The sequence below is a fragment of the Hyla sarda genome, chromosome 5 (genome assembly GCF_029499605.1).
Source record: "Hyla sarda isolate aHylSar1 chromosome 5, aHylSar1.hap1, whole genome shotgun sequence".
In the NCBI taxonomy this organism is placed as follows: Eukaryota; Metazoa; Chordata; class Amphibia; order Anura; family Hylidae; genus Hyla; species Hyla sarda.
The window spans coordinates 270,360,313-270,385,379 of record NC_079193.1 but is presented as its reverse complement, the minus strand read 5'-3'; the positions used below and the strand labels follow the sequence as shown (position 1 = coordinate 270,385,379).

Below are 25,067 nucleotides of genomic sequence, written 5' to 3'. Positions count from 1 at the left end.
ATCGCTATATCGCATTGCTTTTGCGATATATCGTGCAGCCCGGCCGGGAACTCTGCAATTCTACCCCGAGCGTGACTCGGGGTTACCGATCCTGGCAGGGAAAATTAACCCCGAGTCGCGCTCGGGATTACCGCTCAGGAGGTTAATTAATGTTACATTTTTATACACTGCTCAAAAAAAATAAAGGTAACACTTAAACAACACAATGTAACTCCAAGGCAATCACACTTCTGTGAAATCCCACTGTCCACTCAGGAAGCAACACTGATTGACAATTTCACATGCTGTTGTGCAAATGGAACAGACAACAGGAGTGGTTCTGCAGGTGGTGACCACAGACCACTTCTCAGGTCCTATGCTTCCTTGCTGATGTTTTGGTCACTTTTGAATGCTGGCGGTACTTTCACTCTAGTGGTAGCATGAGACGGAGTCTACAACCCACACAAGTGGCTCAGGTAGTGCAGCTCATCCAGGATGGCACATCAATGCGAGCTGTGGCAAGGTTTGCTGTGTCTGTCAGCATAGTGTCCAGAACATGGAGGGGCTACCAGGAGACAGGCCAGTACATGGAGGAGGCCAACAATCCAGCAGCAGGACCACTACCTCTGCCTTTGTGCAAGGAGGAGCACTGCCAGAGCCCTGCAAAAATGACCTCCAGCAGGCCACAAATGTGCATGTGTCCAGAGGTGGGGGTTGTGCTTGCAACCCAACATCATGCAGGACGTTTGGCATTTGCCAGAGAACACCAAGATTGGCAAATTCGCCACTGGCGCCCTGTGCTCTTCACAGATGAAAGCAGGTTCAAACTGAGCACACGACAGTCTGGAGATGCGGTGGAGAACATTCTGCTACCTGCAACATCCTCCAACATGACTGGTTTGGCGGTGGGTCAGTAATGGTGTGGGGTGGCATTTCTTTGGGGGGGCCGCACAGCCCTCCATGTGCTTGCCAAAGGTAGCCTGACTGCCATTAGGTACCCAGATGTGATCCTCAGACCCCTTGTGAGACCATATGCTGTGCGGTTGGCCCTGGGTTTCTCCTAGTAAAAGACAATGCTAGACCTCATGTGGCTGGAGTGTGTAAGCAGTTTCTGCAAGAGGAAGGCATTGATGCTATAGACTGGCCCACCCATTCCCCAGACCTGAATCCAATTGAGCACATCTGGGACATCATGTCTCACTCCATCCACCAACGCCATGTTGCACCACAGACTATCCAGGAATTGGCAGATGCTTTAGTCCAGGTCTGGGAGGATATCCCTCAGGAGACTATCCGCATCCTCATCAGGAGCATGTCCAGGCATTGTATGGGAGGTTATACGGGCACGTGGAGGCCACACACTACTGAGCCTCATTTTGACTTAAAGGGGTACTCCGCACCCCTAGAAATCTTATCCCCTAGATGTCAGTTCGCCGGGATCTCGGCTGCAGCACCCACCTGGACGGCTTCCACCTCACACCGGCAACGCTGGAGGCTCCGGATCCCAACCACAATGGCGGACGAGCGTGACGTCAATGCAAGTCTATGGGAGGTCTGTCACGCCCCCTCCCAAAGACTTGCATTGAGGGGGCGGGGCGTGATATCACACAGGGCGGAGTCATGACATCACGCTCGTCTGCCATTGTGGTCGGGATCCGAAGCCTCCAGCGTTGCCGGTGTGAGGTGGAAGCAGTCCAGGTGGGTGCTGCAGCCGAGATCCCAGGGGTCCCCAGCAGCGGGACCCCGGCGAACTGACATCTTATCCCCTATCCTTTGGATAGGGGATAAGATGTCTAGGGGTGCAGAGTACCCTTTCAAGGACATTACATCAAAGTTGGATCAGCCTGTAGTGTGGTTTTTCCACTTTGATTTTGAGTGTGACTCCATATCCAGACCTCCATCGGCTGATAAATTTGATTTCCATTGATAATTTGTGTGATTTTGTTGACCGCACATTCAGCTATGTAAAGACGAAAGTATTTCATACCATTAGTTCATTCATTCAGATCTAGGATGTGTTATCTTAGTGTTCCCTTTATTTTTTTGAGCAGAGTAGTTCGGTCATTTACAGACGCGGCGATACCAAATATATTTATATTGTTTACATTTTTTTTTTTTTTTATGGGAAAAGGGGGGGTGATTCAAAATTTTTTTTTTTTTTTTTTTTATACACTTGTATAGCCCCCATAGGGGACTATAACATGCATTTTTTTGATTGCATACACTGATCAATGTCATGCCACAGCATAGATCAGTGTTATCTGTGCTCTGCTGCTCCAGCCTGGATCTCGGGCATCGAGTAGTAGATCACCGATGGGAGGCAGAGGAGGAAGATAAGGACCCTCCTCGCGTCTTCTCAGCTGATCTAGACACCGCGGTTTTACCCGGGAAGCATTTATTTACATATTAGACTAAGAGGTCTAAGGGGTTAATACCGGGCATCACCACGATCGGTGATGTCTGGTGTTAGCAACGGGTCCCGGCCTTTGCTAGGTGCTGGGACCGACCCGCTATAACGTGGTGTGTGTGACCCCGCGTTATAGCAAGGGAGCGGGCGCAGGGTGTACAGGTAGACCCTGCGTCCTTAAGAGGTTAAACCGTGTGTGTGTATACAGTTTCATGGTTTATATATACCTAAAAACAGTATGCACAAACTGTGTGTGTGGGCCCCCTAATATTTTTTTTCCACTTCCAAATGGATTGTTTTGTGTTGGTCCATTACATAAAATTGCTATAAAATAAATCTTAATCTATATAGTTATACCATGACAAAATGTAGAAAAGTCAAAAGTGGGTGAATACTTGTGCAAGACACTGTAGAACACTAGTGCCAGAAAGACACACTGCTTTACAATCCTGGTCTTTGTGACAAGTTGCCCAGTCTGCCCCCTAATAACTGAATCCTCACAACACAGTACATAGTCATAAAATGAAAGGGAAAAGCCACACATACAGTCTATATGGTTTTTATTTATCAATCATGACATTACAGGCGTCTTACAGAAATTACTCCACACATTTACTCAATGCTATGAGATCCTAGTTAAGCATAATGTAATAAGCAATTTATGAAAACATAGAACACCACCTGCTCCTACCCATTACAGGCAACATAATAAATGCAGTTAATGTAGCTAAATATGTTTTTATGCTATCTGGTGGACATATAGTCCATGTCTGATCATGAGTACAAGACTGTTTTACTTAAAGTCACTCATTTCAATTTGCAAGACCTGTTGTCGATAAAAAGATGAAGATGCCTTTGTGAGCCACCCTAAATGCAAAGCACTCTATTGATCCATTTACTTCTACATCAAACAGCACCACAATAAGAAGTATAGGAGCCAAGCATTTTATCTAAACTTTAAAAACACACACCCAGCACTTTCTGCTGTTTGTGCCATCTCAGTCTCACTTTGTGTTCAAGCCACAAGTTAAAAAACATTTTCAGGAGGTTTGTTCTTTAGGGTGCCCAGAGATCTGGTTCGGCCCTTCCAACCTGCATTGAGCAGGGATGATAACCGCTGCATTAGTGCTGTAGGAACACAGCCGGCTATTTTTGCTTTACTTTTTTGGTTGCTTTTATTTAGAGCATATGTAGCATTGGGGTTATTCATCAAAGATTCGTGGAGGGCCATCATCATCCTTCTGGAACATTGAAATCTTCTTTCCATGATTTTGGACATGGTCTTCATTCGCCTTCTCAAGAACTTCAATCTAGGGGAAAAAAAGCAAGGTTTTTAGAAGACTTTTTACAGTTCCTTTAAGAAAAAAAAAATACCAATCTGAATTTCGGCAAAATGTGAATAATCTAAATGTGAGTCATCTATATTAAGGCTTAAAATTGTTAACAGAATATTTACCTCTGCCATGAAGTCCACCTGATTGTCGGATGCAATATTTAGCCCAGACACTATATTGAAAAGCTCTCGTTCATTGGGAGTCTCTGAAACACCACATTTCTGGAAGAACTATTGAGGAAAAAAAAAGGGGGGGGGGGGGGGAGGGGGATCAACACCAACATTTCAGTGCATGATTCTGGTTTAAGTAAATTGGCCTTAACTTAGACTAAACGGTCTACAGTTCTACCAGATTTACCAATATGATAACTCTGGCATTCAAGATTATCTGAATTAGACACCTTTAATGATTTCCCACCAATATGTGCTTTCATATAAAATGACCCTGCACACACAAGTGGAAAAAAAAAATATGTATTTGTTCTTCTCACTTAAAGGATTACCATGTCCAGAAATGTCAAAAGTTTGGATCACACCAGTTCTCACCCCTGTCCTGATGCAAATGCTAGTTATAAGCTGGGAAAGTTTGCGGCAGCATATGTCTTTCTGTTTGTCAATCAACTCTGACCTTTTTGGTATAGAAGTCTATGCAGTGAAAAAGGTCAGAACTGTCAGACAGGTCTATTGTGTTGCCGAGCAGTTCCCTAACATAACTAGTTCAAAGCGGAAGGAACAAAAACGGGGCACTCTCTCGTGTAGTATTGTGGGAATGAATGGAACACGGCCCACCACCTCACCTATTGTGTCGTACTGACCTGTAGGAAATGTGCAACAGAGCAGGCACAATACTGTGATGGGTTGGGGTGGAGTGGATATATGCAGTGTGCCGCTCAATCTCCCCTATCCGTGTCCCCAAGGGTACAGAAATATGGAGGCAGGATGAACAGACAAAAAGTGGGGAATCTGTAGAGCGCTAATGCTAGCAAGGAAGGAAGTCTGGATGCCACAGGTGCACAGGACGATTTATTGAAATAAAAGATTTAGGACAACGCGTTTTGGCGCTGGCACGAGTCTTCCTCAGGTCAACAAACATTTAAGTAGAAGCATCCTGAAGTGTTTCCTGTGGCATAGCCACCAACGCACAAGAAACACTTCAGGACGCTTCTACTTAACTGTTTGTCGACCTGAGGAAGGCGCATGCCAGCACCGAAACGCGTTGTCCGAAATCTTATTCCAATAAATCGGCCTGTGTGTGTATCTGTGGCATCCAGAGTTCCTTCCTTGCTAGCAGTAGAGCTCTACAGATTCCCCACTTTTTGTCTGTTCATCCTGCCTAACATGCAACTAGCAATGGCAATGGGTGAGACCAAATGCAATTAACAACAAGTTTTTTTTTTTTTTTTTTTTTTTATTATAGGGCCACAAATCAAGTGTTTTAATGTGTATGCACATCTAGAAGTGCTTACAACATTTAGTTACCTCCTTAAAAATGTGTTGAAAATAAGATTACTTAATATTTCTGCAACTTAAGTGCTTCTTTACCTGGGAAACATTCCTACAGTCTCTGTATAGAAACTCCAACCCATGGGGGTGAGTGGGCTCCACAGACTGACTCACATCGATAAGCCACACCTGCAGGGAGAAACCAGTTTCGTATTATAGCTAGCCACCTAAGGACAGCGGTCAGGACTGTTACTATGCTTTAACAGTTATTTGTAACTTGACATATAAATTCTAGATTAACTATATATTTCTATAATGGTACTTGTAATGTATTTTAATCACTAATCCTTATGTTTATAAATCTTAACATAGAATCTCTAGATTAGTCATAACTGGATGTACTAAGACTGGGTTCACACAGCATTTACATAGTCTTTCTATGGTATACCACAGGGATGATCAAGTACAGTGATCCCTCAACTTACAATGGCCTCAACATACAATAGTTTCAACATACAATAGTTTCAACATACAATGGTCTTTTCTGGACCATTGTAAGTTGAAACCAGACTCAACATACAATGTGAAGACAGTCCAGATCTGTGAAACATGTCAATAGCTGGAAGAACTGACCAATCAGAATGGGCATTTTACTGGTAAAACCCTTGTATCCCTGAAGTGTATGCACTGACTGGTGTCTGGTAGCGCCCCCTAAAGTACAGGGAGGTATCACATGTTCTGTACACTTTACCTGTACCAGGGTTACCTGCTCCTTTGGACACCAGGTGAGGGCGGCTCCATGTTACTTTTTTATGACATTACCTGTACTGCACAGGACCCCGAAGAAGATTCTGTTCTCTACATAGACCAGTGTTTCCCAAGCAGGGTGCCCCCAGCTGTTGCGAAACTACAACTCCCATCATGCCCAGACAGCCTTTGGCTGTCCGGGCATGCTGGGAGTTGTAGTTTTGCAACAGCTGGAGGCTCCCTGCTTGGGAAACACTGACATAGACAGTGATTTATAGCTCCCAGCTGATCTTTCTTACTTTTATATGTAAGGATTTGCTTTATCTGTATTAGTTATCTACTTATTTTTCTTTAATTTTAACTTTTTCCTATTTTTGGATGACATTTTGGGTCTTCAGAACCAATTACCAGGTTTCCATAGAGTTCTGGTCTCAACATACAATGGTCATCCTGGAACCAATTAATATTGTAACTTGAGGGACTACTGTATACCATAGCGTACTGGCAGCGGTCTATTGAGTTTTATGGCCAGGGCGTAGTCTACTACTGACTGTGTTCAGGCCATCTCACAGACATATACTTTTATTTAGAGGGACTCCAGTGCATGGTCTGCTGCAGTTTTGATTCCTGCTGAACATACATAAGTGTGGAAAATGGCCTGAAAGTAGTCACCAGGTGACTACATTTGGGACATTAAACCGAATTAGCCTAATGCCTGTACACTGCCATTCACATTAGCATTTCTTTTTTACATGTAAAAACACAGGACTGTATACACAAGGAGTGATCTCAGCCTTAGTAAATTTAATAATGATGGAACGTTATAAATAAGTGTATATACCTTTCCTTCATGCCACAACATGTTATATTCACTCAGATCGGCATGTACAAGGTTGCACTTGTCGTAGAGCAGCTTCATCATCTTCAGATGAGAACAAGAAAGAAATTATTACAGGTTGGAGATTGTACTTTCATAAATATACTGAACATCATCTAAAGGTTATAAAAGGCTCAGGTATTTCCACTAATGAAAACTAGTAGGCAAAGTGATAATCCAACAGCGCATAATTACTACTGCGCTGGATATTATCTTAAAAGCAAGGGTTTAAGGTGTCATCGCATCACCACATAGCTGGCCTACCGATCCGACTCATTCACTCTATAGACTAATACAGTGAGTAAGTAGGAGTTGAAAGCTGGGGTGAGGACAACATGGCAAAAGTTTATATTAAATGACACCAATGCTTTAAGTCAGTATGTATTAACCCCTTAAGGACCCGGGGTTTTTCGACTTTCGTTTTTTCTTCCTTACCTTTAACAAAATCATAATTCTTTAAATTTTGCACCTAAAAATCCATTTGATGGCTTATTTTTTGAGCCACCAATTCTACTCTACAGCAAAGCAGAAAAAAAAAAACATAATTGTGCAACAAAATTGAAGGAATAAAACGCAATTTTGTAACTTTTGGGGGCTTCCCTTTCTATGCAGTACATTTTTTGGTAAAAATGACACCTTATCTTTATTCTGTTGGTCCATACGATTAAAATTATACCCTACTTATATAGGTTTGATTTTGTCGTACTTCTGAAAAAAAATCATAGCTACATGCAGGAAAATTTATACGTATAAAATTGTCATCTTCTGACCCCTATAACTTTTTTATTTTTCAGCGTATGGGGCGGTATAAAGGATCATTTTTTGCGCCGTGATCTGAAGTTTTTAGCGGTACAATTTTTGTATTGATCGGACTAAATCTTTTTATAAATTTTTTCATGATATAAAAAGTATCCATTGACCACGCGGTTTAATTAACGATATATTTTTATAATTGGGACATTTCCGCACGCAGCAATACCACATATATTTTTTATTTACACTTTTTTTTTATGGGAAAAGGGGGGTGATTCAAACTTTTATTAGGGAAGGGGTTAAATGATTTTAACTTTTTTTCCCCACTTATTTATATTTTATTTTTGCAATGTTATAGCCCCCACAAGGGGCTATAACACTGCACACACTGATCTTTTACATTGATCAATGGTTTCTCATAGGAAACCATTGATCGATGATTCTGCCATTTGACTGCTCATGCCTGGATCTCAGGCACGTAGCAGTCATTCGGTGATCAGACACCAGGAGGCAGGTAAGAAAACCCTCCTTGTGTCCTACAGCTGTTCAGGATGCCGCGATTTCACCACAGTGGTCCAGAACAGCCCCCTGAACTAACCAGAATTAGTTTAGTTTCACTTTAGAAGCAGTGATCAACTTTGACCTCCTCTTCTAAAGGGTTAATAGCGCGCGGCACCGTGATCAGTGCAGCGCGCTATTAGCCACGGGTCCCAGCCGAGCCAGACCCGCTATGACACCGTGGCCCCTCGTTATAGAACGGGAGCGGACTCAGGACATACAGGTATGCCCTGGGTCCTTAAGTGGTTAACCTGGACTTACCTGCATAAACTGCAAAAGATTTTAATGTTAAAGTGTAATTCTGTAAGTCCAGCAGCAGGATACTGGTTTAAATCTCCTGGCAACTTCATAGCTAAGACTTGCCCGAGACTACAGTGATCAGGATATGGATTTGCCGGAAGCACCATACTAATCTTTATCCGGATTGCTCTAGTCTCAGGCAAGTCTCCAGCTGCAAAGTCAATGGGAGATTTACAAAAGGAAACCTGCTGCCGGATCAACAGAGTTAGCCTATGTTCACACTGCTCGTATATGCACCATTTCATAGACAGCAATGCATTTCCTTGCAGAAGCCTCTTAATAAAACGGACTTGTTTATTCTTTCTGTGGATGCAGAAATCTGAATTTCTGCAACCAAAACGCTGCCGTGTGAACAGTGCAAGCGAATGTCCGTGCGGGATTCTGCACAGAAATTCCATCATAAGTACATAGCCTCAGACTTTAAATCTGCAGTAGTTCCCTAGGATTTAGTGGTATGGATTTAAATTTTAGTAATTTAACCCTCTATCCATGTATTTGTAAATCCTTATTCACTTGAATAGCCTTGTACTTTTTTTGTGGATTTTGTGTACTGGACTACATAACTTGTCATTATCTGCCAGAAACTGAGGATGGCAAACACGTCATATGTATTGTGCTCAGTATAGGAAACAGTTATAAGGCCAGTAATAAAAATGGTTGCTTACTGCAAGAACTTGGTAATAGGCAGCTTTGGAGTCCTCCAAACTAAGCTTTGCTTCTTTTAGTGTAGGAGCAGGCATCTGATCCTTTCCAATAAAGGACATAACCAGAACATGCTTCTTTAACATGACAACTTCAGGGCAAGGAATTCCAGCCTTTGCCATTCTGTGTTTAGAAAAAAAGAAAAAAAAAGAAAGTTACTCATTTGCTAAGTACGTATCACAAATAACATCATGTATGTGTAAGAGGCACGAGTTGTAGATTCTTTTGTTCAGTGGGTAATAAAAAAATAAAAATAAAAAACACGGAAACACAAAACAGCAGGGACCAGAGCTTTGTTATCAGTGGCAGAGGAGCAAGGAAGGTAAGTGAGATATAATATATATATGTCAGAAGTGGATCGAGTGGGAAGGAGAAGTATAAGTCCTTCCTTTATATTCCCATTCCTTTTGGATACACTTCTGTCTTTGGCTCAAAAACTGCAGTGTCAGTTTTCCAAAAAATGCCAAAAAAGACCTGTGTGAAAACCTTGGCTCTGAAGTCCACTCTATACATCCTTAACAGCACAATTACATATGTGTACCTGATGGGTTGTTAAAGGGGTTAAATAATGGGCTTTGTGGAAAATCATGTTTATGGCCATCCTTAGAACAAGGCTCTATTGAGTGGCTGCAGCACTTCGAAGATTAGCAAAATAATACTGATAGGTTCATTCAGAACTTTGATTGTGCGCTCTACAAGACACAGGGAACAATGTCATTGTTAAAGGAGATCTGTAGTGCTCTGAACTTTATCCCCTATCCGAAGGATAGGGGCTAATTTTTAGATCGCGGGGGGTCTGAGCGCTGGGGCCCCCCCGTGATCTCCTGTACGGGGCTGCGGCAATGTACAGGAAAGGGGGCGCTACAGATCTCCTTTAACAATTGCTGTACACTGCTGCAGAATATGTTGCCACTATATAAATAAAGAATTGATTTATCCAGGCACTCCACTCGTATAGCTCCTGTATTCTGACAATCAATGTCTTTTCTCATAAAACCACATTTACTTTCTCTTTCCTAAGAAATTGTAGTTTTGTATATTGACTTACCTCTTCAAGTTATGCTTTTCTTTTTCTGCCCACATGCGAATGATTTTACGTGGATTGAGCTTGCTGAAGCGATCCTTGAACCTGTAGTCATCCTTTATATATTTATCCCTATTCTTAAACTCATTTAAAGTGGTCTTAAACACCTTGAGGGCACATTCAGAAGGCAATTCTTGATCTTCCATACTGAACATGGAAAGAGACAAACAAATCTATCATAAGATGAAAAGAATCCCAGTTTAGGTTCAAGAATATAGTCATACAAAATTCCCATCTGGTCTACCATTGCCTTAAAAAAGTTCACACTACACCATATCAAACCAAGTCTATTCAGCATTATGGGACCACACACCTTCCTCCATTTGCATGAAAAACAACGGACTCTTTTCCAGTGCTCACACAGCCATTAATAGTTTCCAGAACCCCAGCATTCACCATCTTGTATAACAGCAGCCTGGTCTTGGGGTCCACTGCTTTCTCCTGCAGCACAAAACATCAAAAGATTATGCAAACTTCCAGCAGTAAAACAATAGACAAGTCCCACGCAGGAGACGGACTGACTTACAGTAGTGGAGACTTCCTTCTTGTCGTGTAGTCTGGCACTCTTGCGCTGCTCAGATATGGAGTGTTGCTTCAATGCATTAAAAACCTGGTTGGAGAGTTTTAAGTCCATTCCAATTCCATCACCGACCTGAAACTCTGGTGCAAACTAGACAAAAAAAATAAAAAAAGGGTTAGGTTAAGTCTCCAAGGTGCCATTAAAATTGTAATATTAAAGGGGTACCCTTGCGGAAATTATAATTTTTTTTTTTTTTTTTTTTTTTTAAATCAACTGGTGCCAGAAAGTTAAACAGATTTGTAAATTACTTCTACTAAAAAAATCTTAATCCTTCCAGATCAGGAACTGTCCAGAGCAGGATAGGTTTGCTATGGAGAACTGTTCCTGCTCTCTACAGTTCCTGACATGGACAGAGGTGTCAGCAGAAAGCACTGTGGTCAGACAGAAAATAAATTAAAGAAATGAACTTTCTCTGTATTATACAGCAGCTGATAAGTACTGGAAGGATTAAGATTTTTAAATAGAAGAAATTTACAGATTTGTTTATCTTTCTGGCACCAGTTGATTTAAAAAAAATTAACTGTTTTCCATTTAAAAGCAAAATGCTGGCTAGCGGAAGTGTTTTCCTTCGCCAAATAATTTCTTGCAGGTATAAAGACAAAATCACAGACAAATAATGGAAGTTGTTTTTGTTAGATCTTTACATGATGAAGAGGGGGGTACATTTTAACTCTTTCCTTTCCAAGGACGTATCTCGTATGTCCTGTCAGGAAAGTACTTCAGTGGCCAAGGAATAGCTGATCCATCCCTGCTACATTATAATTTAGACTAGACTGTGAATTTCACCGATACTAATATTACTGCTTACACCGGTACAGGCTCAGGGCAGTGTTCTCAGACGTCTAAAACTATTCAGCAGATATTTTCAATAACTATTTTCTGCACCGACAAACCTTCTCTACTTACATTTTCCATGCGAGCAGTGTTCTTCCTGCCACAAACCACTTCATCATGTTTTGTTGTTATGTCCTTCCCTTTTCCTATGAATCCTTTCTTTGGTGTTGTGGTGGGCTTAACTATAGAGAAAAAAAAAAAGATTTCTCAGATTTCAAGTTGTTTTCTGACAAAGGTGGCAGAAGCTACAGAATAAACCTGGTCATGGAGATGAAGCTATGTTTAGATGACAGCCCTCTCTTCCGACTAACATATACCGTATTTTTCGCCCTATAGGACGCACCGGCATATAAGACGCACCCAATTTTAAAGGTGCAAAATCTTAAAAAAAAAAAAAAAAAAAAAAAAGATTCTGCACCCAACAGTGATCTTCAACCTGCGGACCTGCAGATGTTGAAAAACTACAACTCCCAGCATGCCCGGACAGCCATTGGCTGTCCAGGCATGCTGGGAGTTTTAGTTTTGCAACATCTGGTGGTCCGCAGGTTGAAGACCACTGGATAGGAGGTAGTACTCACATGTCCCCGCCGCTCCGGACCCGTCACCGCTGCCCTGGATGTCGCTCCATCGCTGTCGCTGCGTCGCCGACGCTCCGGACTTCTTCTTCCCCGGGATCCACGCTCTCAGTCGCCATCATCACGTCGCTACACACGCCGCTCCTATTGGATGACGTCGAAGGAGACGCCGGCCATGCAGGGGATCCCGGCACGGAGCAGACACCGAGGAGGCAGGTAAGGTCCCTCCCGGTGTCCTGTAAGCTGTTCGGCACGCAGCGATTTCACTGCGGCGGTCCCGAACAGCCCAACTGAGCAGGCTGGTTAGTGTCACTTTCGCTTCAGACGCGGCGGTCAGCTTTGATCGCCGCATCTGAAGGGTTAATACAGGGCATCACCGCGATCAGTGATATCCTGTATTAGCCGCGGGTCCCGGGTTGATGGCCGCAGGGACCGACCCGACAGGTGTGTATTCGCCGTATAAAACGCACCAACTTTTCCCCCCCAGTTTTGGGGAAGAAAAAGTGCGTCTTATATGGTGAAAAATACGGTATACACACATGCTTGGCTGAGTATACATGCTTATTGCAATGTGGATAAGAGAAGAAGCCACTAATCTCATACAAGGACAAAGACTGTGTTAGACACCTCCAATCCCCTAATCACACTATGGAATTCCTGTCCAAACATCTCTTATGTGCAGCGGACACCGCCAAATTCAATTGGTGCTACGACCGCCAAAAGATTGAACATGTTAATTATTTTGGTGGAGCCCGGAATCTAGAATCTCCATGGCAACAATTCTTCAGTGTGCACAGTGGAGCAGAATCATATTGAAACCAATGGGAGGCTTACATTGACATTTGTTGCTGGGGTGCACATAATAAGACATTTATCTGATGTGTTGTATTTTTATTGGTTGTATCTGCCATAGCACAAAAGTTATTAAAAAATCCCGCTCCTCTAGTTCAAGGAGGGTCATGGCAATTACGGTATAACACGTCTCTTACCAGCTTTGTATGGGTCATGACGGGTGTCCTGCCAATCCACTTCATCTTCTGAGCTGTCACTGTCTTCACATGGGTGCACCTTTCGGTAGTTCTCGAAAGATATTGAAACTAGGACAAACACAAGAAAGAGTAGAGTCATCATAATAGCTGCCTGTGCCGTCTAGTCTTCTCTGCCTGCACGAGCGTTTGTCTCTCCTTACCTTTACTGTCACCATTAAACTTCTTCTCTTCTCTTATCAGCTGAGCATCAAATTCCTTATCAAACTGCATCTGCAGCATCTGAGCCAACACTTCATCACTGGACGTATCAATGTTCTCAGAAGTCAGGAAAGGCCCATCCTCAGATCTGCAGTGTGAACAAGTCCAGACAGAAATTAGGGTCCAGCAATGTGTTCAGCCCAACAGGTCATTTATTATGATTACTTTTTATAAGCAGCAGCTATATAGCTACAGGCTGTCTATGGCATCAGGGCGAGCTAGATTCGGTTACAACCTCTAATATAACTCAAAACCTGTCAGTGGTTTTATGGTGCCTAAACTATGGGCAGTATTAGACAGGCTTTGTTAAGAAAACAAGCTATTATGGCTTAAAGGGATACTCTACTGCCCCAGCGTTCGGATCACTTTGTTCTGAACGCTTGGAGTGGGCGGCGGGGGCCGTCATGCCACTCCCCTTCAATCCAAGTCTATGGGAGGGGGCGTGACAGACTCCCATTGAGGGGGCATGACATGACGTCATGAGGGGGCGTGTCTATGATGTCATGACCGCAGCACCCGGAGTTCTAAACAAATGCTGGGTGCTACACAGAAATCACGGGGGGTCCCAGCTTCAGAACCCCTGCGATCAGACACTTTATCCCTTATCACGGGGCGCTCCAGGTAACCTCTATTCATCTCTATGGGAGAGCTGAGGCTCTTCAATAGAGCTAAAAAGACAGAGTGTGCCGATCTCTGCTCCGTGTGCGAGGAGAGCCAGTAGATTGCGGGGGGGGGGGGGGGGTCCCAGTGGTCGGTTCCCCCGCGATTAGACACTTATCCCTTTAAAGGAAAACTGTCACTAAACTTACTGGTAGTGCATGGAACGCTGATCAATATGCTGCCTACCATGCCCGGATCCGTCAAACCGTTCGCCCGTTATCTTCATTATTCCTGATATGCAAATAATCTAACTGCCATGGGCGGGATTACATGCTTTCATCTGGCATTGTGATGTCAGCGCTGCTCGACCGCAGCACCTTCCGGCTTATAAATATTCATCCCCTCCCTCCACCTCTCCTCCCGCTCTGTACAGGACTCCACTGAGGCCGCTTCCGGGTGTTCACAAGGGGCTGCACATGTGCGGTGGAGTCCTGTACAGAGCAGGGAAGAGAGGGAGAAGCAGAGGGAGAGGGAGGGGATGAATATTCATAAGGCGGGCGGTGCTGTGGACGGGAGACGGTGATGTCACAGTGCAAGATGGAGGCAAATAACCTCGCCTGTGCTAGTTAGAAGATCATTTACATATCAGGAACAATGAAGATAATGGGTGAATGGCTGGACGGATCCGGGCATGGTAGGCAGCATATTGATCAGCGTCCACCGCACTACCAGCCAGTTCCTCTGGTTTGTACAGGGGGAGTTTAGTGACAGTTTTCCTTTAGAGTCACAGTTCTCCACCAGCCTAAGTGATTGCTGTCCGGCTTAAATCATAGGTCTCTCCTTATAGATACATAGGACTTTCCTTTGGACACACTGTATCTCATTTCTTTAATCATTTACATAGCAATAAAAGACTATGGGAAACACACTTGGAGCCGCCCGTAGTGTCCAAATGATACAAAGTGTCAGGTGACAAATCCTCCAGTGGGTGCACCTCCCGCAGAAAGTAATATCCCAAGTCATGTGACATTTCCTCTGCTGTATCGAAGGAGAGCTGTGGAGTTAAGGGGAAAGATTGGACCCTGCATGAAGAGGTCCCACCACAGAACAATGGTGCTGCTAAGTAGAGGATTGGACCCTGCATGAAGAGGTCCCACCACAGAACAATGGTGCTGCTAAGTAGAGGATTGGACCCTGCATGAAGAGGTCCCACCACAGAACAATGGTGCTGCTAAGTAGAGAGTCTCTTTTTTCTTGTAAAACAACAACGCTAAAGGTGTATCCATGCCATACATGTTTTTCCTTTTTGTGAAATAACGAAACCTATAAAGTTGTCAGGATGCTGAATGTGTTACTTACACAACTTCCGGGGGGAACACATGGCTCTGCTCTTCCAGCTGAAGTTCTCTGGCGAGTTCCTCACTCATGACGTCGGCCAGTGAGCACTGCTGGACAGGTTTTGTAGGTAAACCCCATGGGCTCTAAAGGAGAATGGATTTAGTTTATAGATACATTTGATCAGCTCCGCATGTCATTGTAACTTCACAGTTACCTAGTAGAGTCTTGACAAAATAATGATATCATCTACACAAAAGCTTCCTTTTTAACACTTAGGACATTTTAAAGATGACCTCTGAACCCAGTGTTCCCCAACCTGTGACTCTCCAGCTGTTCCAAAACACAACTCCCATCAGCTGGAGAGCCAGTTTGGAGGATCACAGTCCTAACCTGTGTAAAACAATTAACCTACCTACAGACTTCAAGGAAGAACTGCATACAACTTTCTAAGAGCTCTGCAGCTCTACTGACATCCCGGGAAAGGCTATATATATATATCCAGCATAAATAATAGTTTTAGGGTATGCTCACACCTTGCAGATTATCCTTTTGAATACCTTTTAAACCTTTTATTTTTTTGTTAATAACAAAAACAAAACAAAAAACATAACACACCATATGCAGATAGATGTGCATTCTAATGCCCACAATTTAAAAAGGCGGGGTTTGTGTAAAAAGTCACATTGTGAAAGCAGGGGCTTGTTAAAAAATGTCCAATTTTTCTATTTCTAAAAAGCAAGCCTAATAAATCACTCCCATAAGCATGTGCAAAAATCATATAAAAATTAAGTTATGTCACATCAGCCAGGGATGTGAAATTCGTATCGCCCGACGCCCGGGATATACAGTTCCGGGTGCCGGGCAGGTGAATTTTTCAGGTCTTTATTTTTTAAGGTTCAGTCTGTATGGAGTGGCCTCCGGACTCATGCCCACTCCATACTCTGCAGCACCCGGCTGTTTTAAGTAGCTGGAGCCGTTGCTAATAGCCAGCATGCGGCCGATCGCTGAGGCTGGCTATTTACCCTTTATTTCGCCGCTGTCAAAGCTGACAGCAGCGTCTAAAGGGACATGTTAAAGCTCCCTGGTGGGCTAGTGGGCTGGATCGCCACCCCGAAGCACATTATAGATGTAGCCGGAGGGCTTACCTCTGCTTCCCTGGTTTCTATGGCTCTGTCATTGATAAAGCCTGGCTGGACCAGGCTCTATCAATGGATCGCAGAGCACACAGATCAATGGAGTTTAATAAAAGTGTAAAAAAAAAAAAAAAAAAGTTTAATAAAAGATTAAAAGTAGAGGTGGGTCGTATGACAAAAAGTGTGTATCACGGTATTTTTGTAAATTATGGCGGTTCCACGGTATTTACACCCCCCTCCATATCATCATGTGATGGGCCTTGCTTCCCCCCGGATTTATCAGCACTGCGAGCGCTGCTTCTCTCCCCCCCTGCCAAATAATTATTAGCCGCTGCACTGTACTGTACTTTGTATTCCTGTGCCCGGGCTGCAGCGATGTCCCGCCTCGGCCGGTGATAGGGTGAGCGCACTGTCATGTAAGGAGCCAGCCGGCTCCTTACATTACAGTGCGCTCAGCCTATCACCGGCCGAGGTGGGACATTGCTGCAGTCGGTGAAAGGCTGACGGCTCTGTGACGTTCCCATCCACAGGAAGCAGCAAGAGGACCGTAAGACCGGTTCCGGAGCAACGTAGGAAGAAGTTGAATTAAAAGTTTATTTTGTTTATTTCTTAAGCCCAGGATAGTACAGTACAGCGCAGCGGCTGATAGTTATTTGAGGGGGGAGAGAAGCGCTCGCGGGTGACATATGTGGGGAACAGCGCAGCGCTGGACTGATAAACCGGGGGGAGAAGCAGAACCGTGCCCCCAGGTGACACATGATTAGTTGACATGTAGGGGACAGCACGCTGCGGCTGATGATTCATTAATTCGAGGGGGGGGGGGGGGCAACCAGTATTGCGGTATGGGAAAAATTCATATCGTGCAGGAAAAAAAAAAATCGGTATGAACCTGTATACCGCCCAGCACTAATTAAAAGACACATTAACTCCTTCCATATTAAAAGTTCAAATCACCCCCTTTTCCTACATAAAACATGTAAACATAATTTAAAAAAATATATACAATTTGGTATCACCGCGTGCGTAATTGTACTATTAAAATATAGCATTACATATCCTGTACCGTAAATGATGTAAAAGAAAAAAATTGTACACCCCAGAATTGCATTTTTTTTTTTTTTTTTATAATATCCCAGAAAAAAAGTTAAAAGGGATTAAAAAGTTAGATCAATACCAAAATGGTACCAATACTAAAAAGAGATTATGGTGCAAAAAAATTAGCCCTCATACAGCCTGGTATACAAAAAAATAAAGTTACAGAGGTCGTAAAAAGTTCAGAATTAGTAAAATGTAAAGGAAACTATACAAATCTGGTATTGCTGTAATCAGGTCGGCCTAAAGTATCCAAATAACATATTCGCTCAACCACAAGATAATTGGTGTGTAAAAGAAAAACCACTACATTTGCTAAATTCCCTTTTTTTATAATTAAAATTTCACCTCACCAATAATTTTTCTTTTATTTTTTTTGCTTCAGAGCATATGTTGCGGAAAAATATAAGGTGCCATTACAAAGTGCAATTGGTCACGCAAAAAACAAGCCCTTATATGGGTCTGTAGATGGAAAAATAAAAAAGACTTATGGCTATTATAGGGCAAGGAAGAAAAAACGAGAGTGTAAAAACTAAAATTGGCCCGGACAAGTGGATTGTCATGAAGGACAAGTACCGTATTTTTTGCCGTATAAGACGCACTTTTTCTTCCCCAAAACTAGGGGGGAAAGTTGGTGCGTCTTATACAGCAAATACACATTAAAACCCTGTCATATCGCAGCGGTCCCTGTGGCCATCAACGGCCGGGACCCACGGCTAATACAGGACATCACCGATCGCGGTGATGCCCTGTATTAACCCTTCAGACGCGGCGATCAAAGCGAAAGTGAAACTAACCCGACTGCTCAGTCGGGCTGTTCGGGACCGCCACGGTGAAATCGCGGAGTCCCGAACAGCTTACAGGACACCGGGAGGGACCTTACCTGCCTCCTCGGTGTCTTCTCCGTGGCGGGATCCCCTGCATGGCTGGCGCTCTCCTCTGTCGTCATCGCGCACACCGTCCTGTCATCCAATAGGAGCAGCGTGCGTAGCGACGTGATGGCGCCGACAGAGCGAGGATATCGGGCAGGAGATACGTTCCGGAGCGACGGGTACATCCTGGGACATCCAGGGCAGGGGAGACGGAGCCGGTGACGGGTCCGGAGCGGTGGGGACACATGAGTACTACCTCCTATACCTGTGGTCTTCAACCTGCGGACCTCCAGATGTTGCAAAACTACAACTCCCGGCATGCCCGTACAGCCAACGGCTGTCCGGGCGTGCCGGGAGTTGTAGTTTTGCAACATCTGGAAGTCCACAGGTTGAAGATCACTGTCCTATACTTTACATTGTATTTGGTTCAGAATCTTTTTTTCTCGATTTTCCTCCTTTAAAATTGGGTGCGTCTTATATGCCGGAGCGTCTTATATGGTGAAAAATACGGTAGATTGGGCTGTGTTTTAGTCCCTTGGGCAAGTAGTTTTTTATTTACTTATTTTTTATTTCCACACCCCTGACATCAGCAGAGGCTTAATAACGTAGATACATGTAACCACAGCTCACAAAAGATATGAAACCTGAAACCACTTTAACAAAGGTAATTCAATTTTGTCACTGCTAATATGAGATAAGACCCGCTATATGTACAAGGGATCAGTCCAAAGTCTCCAGTGACAACGATTGTGCAATGTGTACACTGAGGGCAATGACTAAAACCTATAATGAAGCGATACATGACTGGGGATTGCCTGGACAGGAGTGAAACAAATGACATACTAAATTAATGCCCCTCCCACTGTAATCACAGGCTGTGATGTGACATCACACCCATCTGATGACATCATACACTATAATCCGGGGTATTATTATTTAGTAGGGATGGATGAGTGATCACAAATATTAACACGATGAGGATATTGACCCTAACATCATTACAGTATACTGTATACTGATACACGTCAAATTATCTCCATCTAATAATATCAGCTATGTGTAACCAATACATACTAATAACTAGTATATAGACATAATAGTGCATACTAATAACTAGTATATAGACATAATAGTACATACTAATAACTAGTATATAGAAATAATAGTACATACTAATAACTAGTATATAGACATAATAGTACATACTAATAACTAGTATATAGACATAATAATACATACTAATAACTAGTATATAGACATAATCGTACATACTAATAACTAGTATATAGACATAATCGTACATACTAATAACTAGTATATAGACATAATCGTACATACTAATAACTAGTATATAGAAATAATAGTACATACTAATAACTAGTATATAGAAATAATAGTACATACTAATAACTAGTATATAGACATAATAGTACATACTAATAACTAGTATATAGACATAATAGTACATACTAATAACTAGTATATAGACATAATAGTACATACTAATAACTAGTATATAGACATAATAATACATACTAATAACTAGTATATAGACATAATCATACATACTAATAACTAGTATATAGACATAATCGTACATACTAATAACTAGTATATAGACATAATCGTACATACTAATAACTAGTATATAGACATAATCGTACATACTAATAACTAGTATATAGACATAATCGTACATACTAATAACTAGTATATAGACATAATCGTACATACTAATAACTAGTATATAGACATAATCGTACATACTAATAACTAGTATATAGACATAATAGTACATACTAATAACTAGTATATAGACATAATCGTACATACTAATAACTAGTATATAGACATAATCGTACATACTAATAACTAGTATATAGACATAATAATACATACTAATAACTAGTATATAGACATAATCGTACATACTAATAACTAGTATATAGACATAATCGTACATACTAATAACTAGTATATAGACATAATCGTACATACTAATAACTAGTATATAGACATAATAATACATACTAATAACTAGTATATAGACATAATACATACTAATAACTAGTATATAGACATAATAATACATACTAATAACTAGTATATAGACATAATAGTACATACTAATAACTAGTATATAGACATAATAATACATACTAATAACTAGTATATAGACATAATCGTACATACTAATAACTAGTATATAGACATAATCGTACATACTAATAACTAGTATATAGACATAATCGTACATACTAATAACTAGTATATAGACATAATCGTACATACTAATAACTAGTATATAGACATAATCGTACATACTAATAACTAGTATATAGACATAATCGTACATACTAATAACTAGTATATAGACATAATAATACATACTAATAACTAGTATATAGACATAATCGTACATACTAATAACTAGTATATAGACATAATAATACATACTAATAACTAGTATATAGACATTGCTCACCAGCTCTGTATGATATAAAGGACACTACGGTACATTACAGCATGTGGAGAAACCTTCCATATAGCTACTGTGGTCAGTATATTCATGTTGCCTGGTTTTTGAACACATTTAGGGTGCGTTCCCACAGGGCGTATACGCAGCGTATTTGACGCTGCGCAAAATTTATGGCAGCAGCGGGAAATACGCTGCGTATTCCTTGGTCACTATACACACAGGGCTTTCCGGCGGCAGCCCTATGTGTGTAGTGAGTTTTGGAGGCGGAGCCATATGCCAGCGTGTCTGTGGCGCGCGGCTCCGCCTCCAAAACTCACTGCACACATAGGGCTGCCGCCGGAAAGCCCTGTGTGTATAGTGACCAAGGAATACGCAGCGTATTTCCCGCTGCTGCCATAAATTTTGCGCAGCGTCAAATACGCTGCGTATACGCCCTGTGGGAACGCACCCTTAAAAAGAAAAACTGAGATCATTTTCATGCTGCCTGAACCACAGCCATTGGTAGGGTCCTTGGCAGCTTCTCCCTGCTCCACCAGCCTTGATTGATAGATTTCTCCCTGTATCTAAACAGATCGATCCATCAAGTCTGGTGGGTGGGGGAGGCAGCATGAAAGTAACTGCCCCCATGAGAGACAAAACAAAAAAACAAACATTACACTGGGTATTAAAGGGGTAGTCTGATGGCCAGCCTCCGGAATATTTAGTTCCTAACAATGTGAGCATGCTGCGGGGGTCGGCCATGTCCCCTTGTGATGTCACACCACGCCCCCTTAATGCAAGTTTATGGGAAGGGGTGTGACAGCCACCATGCCCCCTTCCATAGACTTGCACTGAGGGGGCATAACGATTGGGTGTGGCGTGACATCACGATTGGGTGTGGCTGACCCCCGCAGCATGCACACATTGAACGCTGGCCAGTGGAGTACCCCTTTATGGGTAAATTATGCCTAAATATTGTGGTATTTTCTATCACAGAGTTGTATCACAACCTTATATGACACGCGTCCAGTGTGGTGTTTGTTTAACCCCTTAAGGACGCAGGACGTAAATGTACGTCCTGGTGAGGTGGTACTTAACGCACCAGGACGTACATTTACGTCCTAAGCATAACCGCGGGCATCGGAGCGATGCCCGTGTCATGCGCGGCTGATCCCGGCTGCTGATCGCAGCCAGGGACCCGCCGGCAATGGCCGACGCTCGAGATCTCGCGGGCGTCCGCCATTAACCCCTCAGGTGCCGGGATCAATACAGATCCCGGCATCTGCGGGAGTTCGCGATTTAAATGAGCGATCGGATCGACCGCAGCGCTGCTGTGGGGATCCGATCATTCATAACGCCGCACGGAGGTCCCCTCTCCTTCCTCCGTGCGGCTCCCGGCGTCTCCTGCTCTGGTCTGTGATCGAGCAGACCAGAGCAGGAGATGACCGATAATACTGATCTGTTCTATGTCCTATACATAGAACAGATCAGTATTAGCAATAGTGTTTTTTGGTTGCGCCATACATTTTATGATATAATGAGTTATGTCATTACAAAGGACAACTGGTCACGCAAAAAACAAGCCCTCATACTAGTCTGTGGATGAAAATATAAAAGAGTTATGATTTTTAGAAGGCGAGGAGGAAAAAATGAAAACGTAAAAATTAAATTGTCTGAGTCCTTAAGGCCAAAATGGGCTGAGTCCTTAAGGGGTTAAAGGGAACTAGCCATCTTAAACACAGCCCAACACAGCATCATGTAATAGAGCAGGAGGAGCTGAGCAGATTGATATTTATTTTTTTAAGGAAAAGTTCCAGGACAACTTGTCATCTTTTATGTAAATCTCTGCTCATTCTGGGCCAGGTAGTCAAGTGGGTGGTCCTAATGAGTGACTGACAGCCATCTTTATCCAACCTGCTACACAAATAACACAATTACTGAGTAGGACCACCCACATGACTACACAGCAGAGGGTTACATGAATAGTACTTTTCCCACAAAGTCTATGGCCCAGATTTATCAAACTGTGTGAGAGTAAAACTGGAGGGATGTTCCAACAGCAGCCAATCACAGTTCAGCTTTCACTTTACCAGAGCACATTAGCTGAGCTGTGATTGGTCGCTGTGGGAAAATCACTAAACCTGGGCTTATATCAATCCGCTCAGCTCCTCCTGCTCTATAACATGATGCCTGCAGACTGGACTGGATTTTCACAGTGACATGTTCCCTTTAAGGGTATAGTCACACCATCTGATGATCTGCTGAGATTTTTCTGCAACTGATCCCCGTCCAGTGAACATTCCTTATATGTAAAAACCCACAACCCTTTCCCAGAATAAACCTTGCAGCGCCCAGTAATGTGAAGAGTCAGTAAGCTGTCAGGGAGGAGGCGGGGACATGACACAGCATTCTGCGCTGAATACCGAAAATACATCCCAACCAGCAGCGGGCTCACGGCAGAGCGGATCCCTGACTTTACCTACATTACGTGTTCCCTTCAGCCACATGATTCTAGATCTGTGTCAAGTCACCTTAGTCTACAATGGGGTCACCCAGCAGGATAGAATGTTTATCTGCTTCCCAGAAAGCTGGGTGGCCAATCCTTAAAGGGGTACTCCCCCCCTAAACATCTTATCCCTTATCCAAAGGATAGGGGATAAAATGTCTGATCACGGGGGTCCTGCCGCTGGGGACCCCAGCAATCTCTCCTGCAGCACCCCTGTCATCTGGTGCACAAAGCGAGCTGGATGCAGGGGCTGGGTGATCATGATGTCACGGCCCCACCCCCTCATGATGTCATGGCCCTGCCCCCCCTCGTGATTTCATGGCTCCGCCCCTTAATGCAAGTCTGAGGGAGGGGGGTGACTGTCGTCACGCCCCCTCTCAAAGACTTGCATTAAGGGGGCGGGTGTGACATCATGAGGGGCGGGGCCATGACATCATGAGGGGGTCGGGCCGTGATATCACGATGATCCAGCTTGTTCCAGAGATTGCTGGGGACCCCCGTGATCAGACATCTTATCCCCCTATCCTTTGGATAGGGGAATAAGATGTCTAAGGGCAAAGTACGGTTTTCCCATGAAGCAAAGTTAGTAAAATCAGATGTAAACCACATCCATATATGTAAAGGAGGACAAAATGTGTTGTTTTGGAAAAATGCCCTCCATTCCTGTAATGTTCTTCTCCATGGATCTGATCACTTCCTGGTTTCCTCTGAACTGTGACCCTGTTGTTGCTAGGCAACAGAGCACCCACGTTCCCACAATCCCCCTTGCTTACATACACAGTAAGGACTAAAGCAATATGGAGTTGAACTGAGCATGTGCAGCCGGCCATAAGATGGTCGTAACCAAGGGCAACGGGCCAAAATGTCAGTTTAGATCAGTGATCTCCAACCAGTGTCTCCAGCTGTTGCAAAACTACAACTCCCAGCATGCCCAGACAGCCTTCGGCTGTCTGGGCATGCTGAGAGTTGTAGTTTTGCAACAGCTGGAGACACACTGGTTTAAATCTATTAAGCTGGAAAGTCACCCAACTTTCCCACAGCTATAGATCTGAAAGGATGACTGCCCAGCTTGTCATCCATATATAATGAACACAACAATGAAGCCGCTGCGTTTTCTCCCACTGTCCATCTCTCGAAAGACTACAACTTCCAGTGTGCTATGACAGCTGTCAGGGCATGCTGGGAGTTGTAGTGTTGCGACAGTGTTCTCCAATGTGGCACATAGGGAGTTAACCACAGCGATTAGTGACACGCTGTTGTCTTAGATCTGGCAATGAATCCGTGTGAATTGTGCCAGGATCTGGGTCTAAACGCTGCCTGTGTGAACAGGGCCTTAAGGTGCCGCACCGGTCCTGCCGTGGAGTCCGAATATGATCACTTACCGGCCGGACTTCGGGTGTTATGATCCCCACTTGTTCCATCTTCTCATTCAGGCTTGGGCTGGTGCTGCTCAGGAGAAGGCTGTACAGTATATGACAGTGAATCACAATGGACGGTGCTGGAAGTGAATGTGACCTGATGTAATGTGACAGAGAACACGGATCGCTCTATACCGGGACCGGTCGGTTCAGACAAGGAACAGCACAAGTGTCAGCTCAAATGGGATCGGCCTCGCCTCGACAACCGGGGTCTTACCAAGAAGCGCAGTG

At 43.3% G+C, this 25,067-nt stretch overlaps 1 protein-coding gene across 1 annotated transcript; it reads right to left on the bottom strand.

Moving 5' to 3' along the window:
* Positions 1 to 2,929: 2,929 nt before the first annotated feature.
* On the bottom strand, positions 2,930 to 25,067 carry RIOK3 (RIO kinase 3). Its single transcript, XM_056521723.1, has 13 exons — positions 24,801 to 25,067; positions 15,379 to 15,500; positions 13,362 to 13,507; positions 13,162 to 13,269; positions 11,670 to 11,779; positions 10,710 to 10,853; positions 10,497 to 10,624; positions 10,148 to 10,330; positions 9,063 to 9,222; positions 6,751 to 6,831; positions 5,262 to 5,351; positions 3,843 to 3,950; positions 2,930 to 3,696 (listed from the first exon to the last, which is right to left on the bottom strand). The coding sequence occupies exons 1-13, from the start codon at positions 24,837 to 24,839 to the stop codon at positions 3,589 to 3,591; spliced, it is 1,527 nt and encodes a 508-aa protein (XP_056377698.1). The 5' UTR covers positions 24,840 to 25,067; the 3' UTR covers positions 2,930 to 3,588.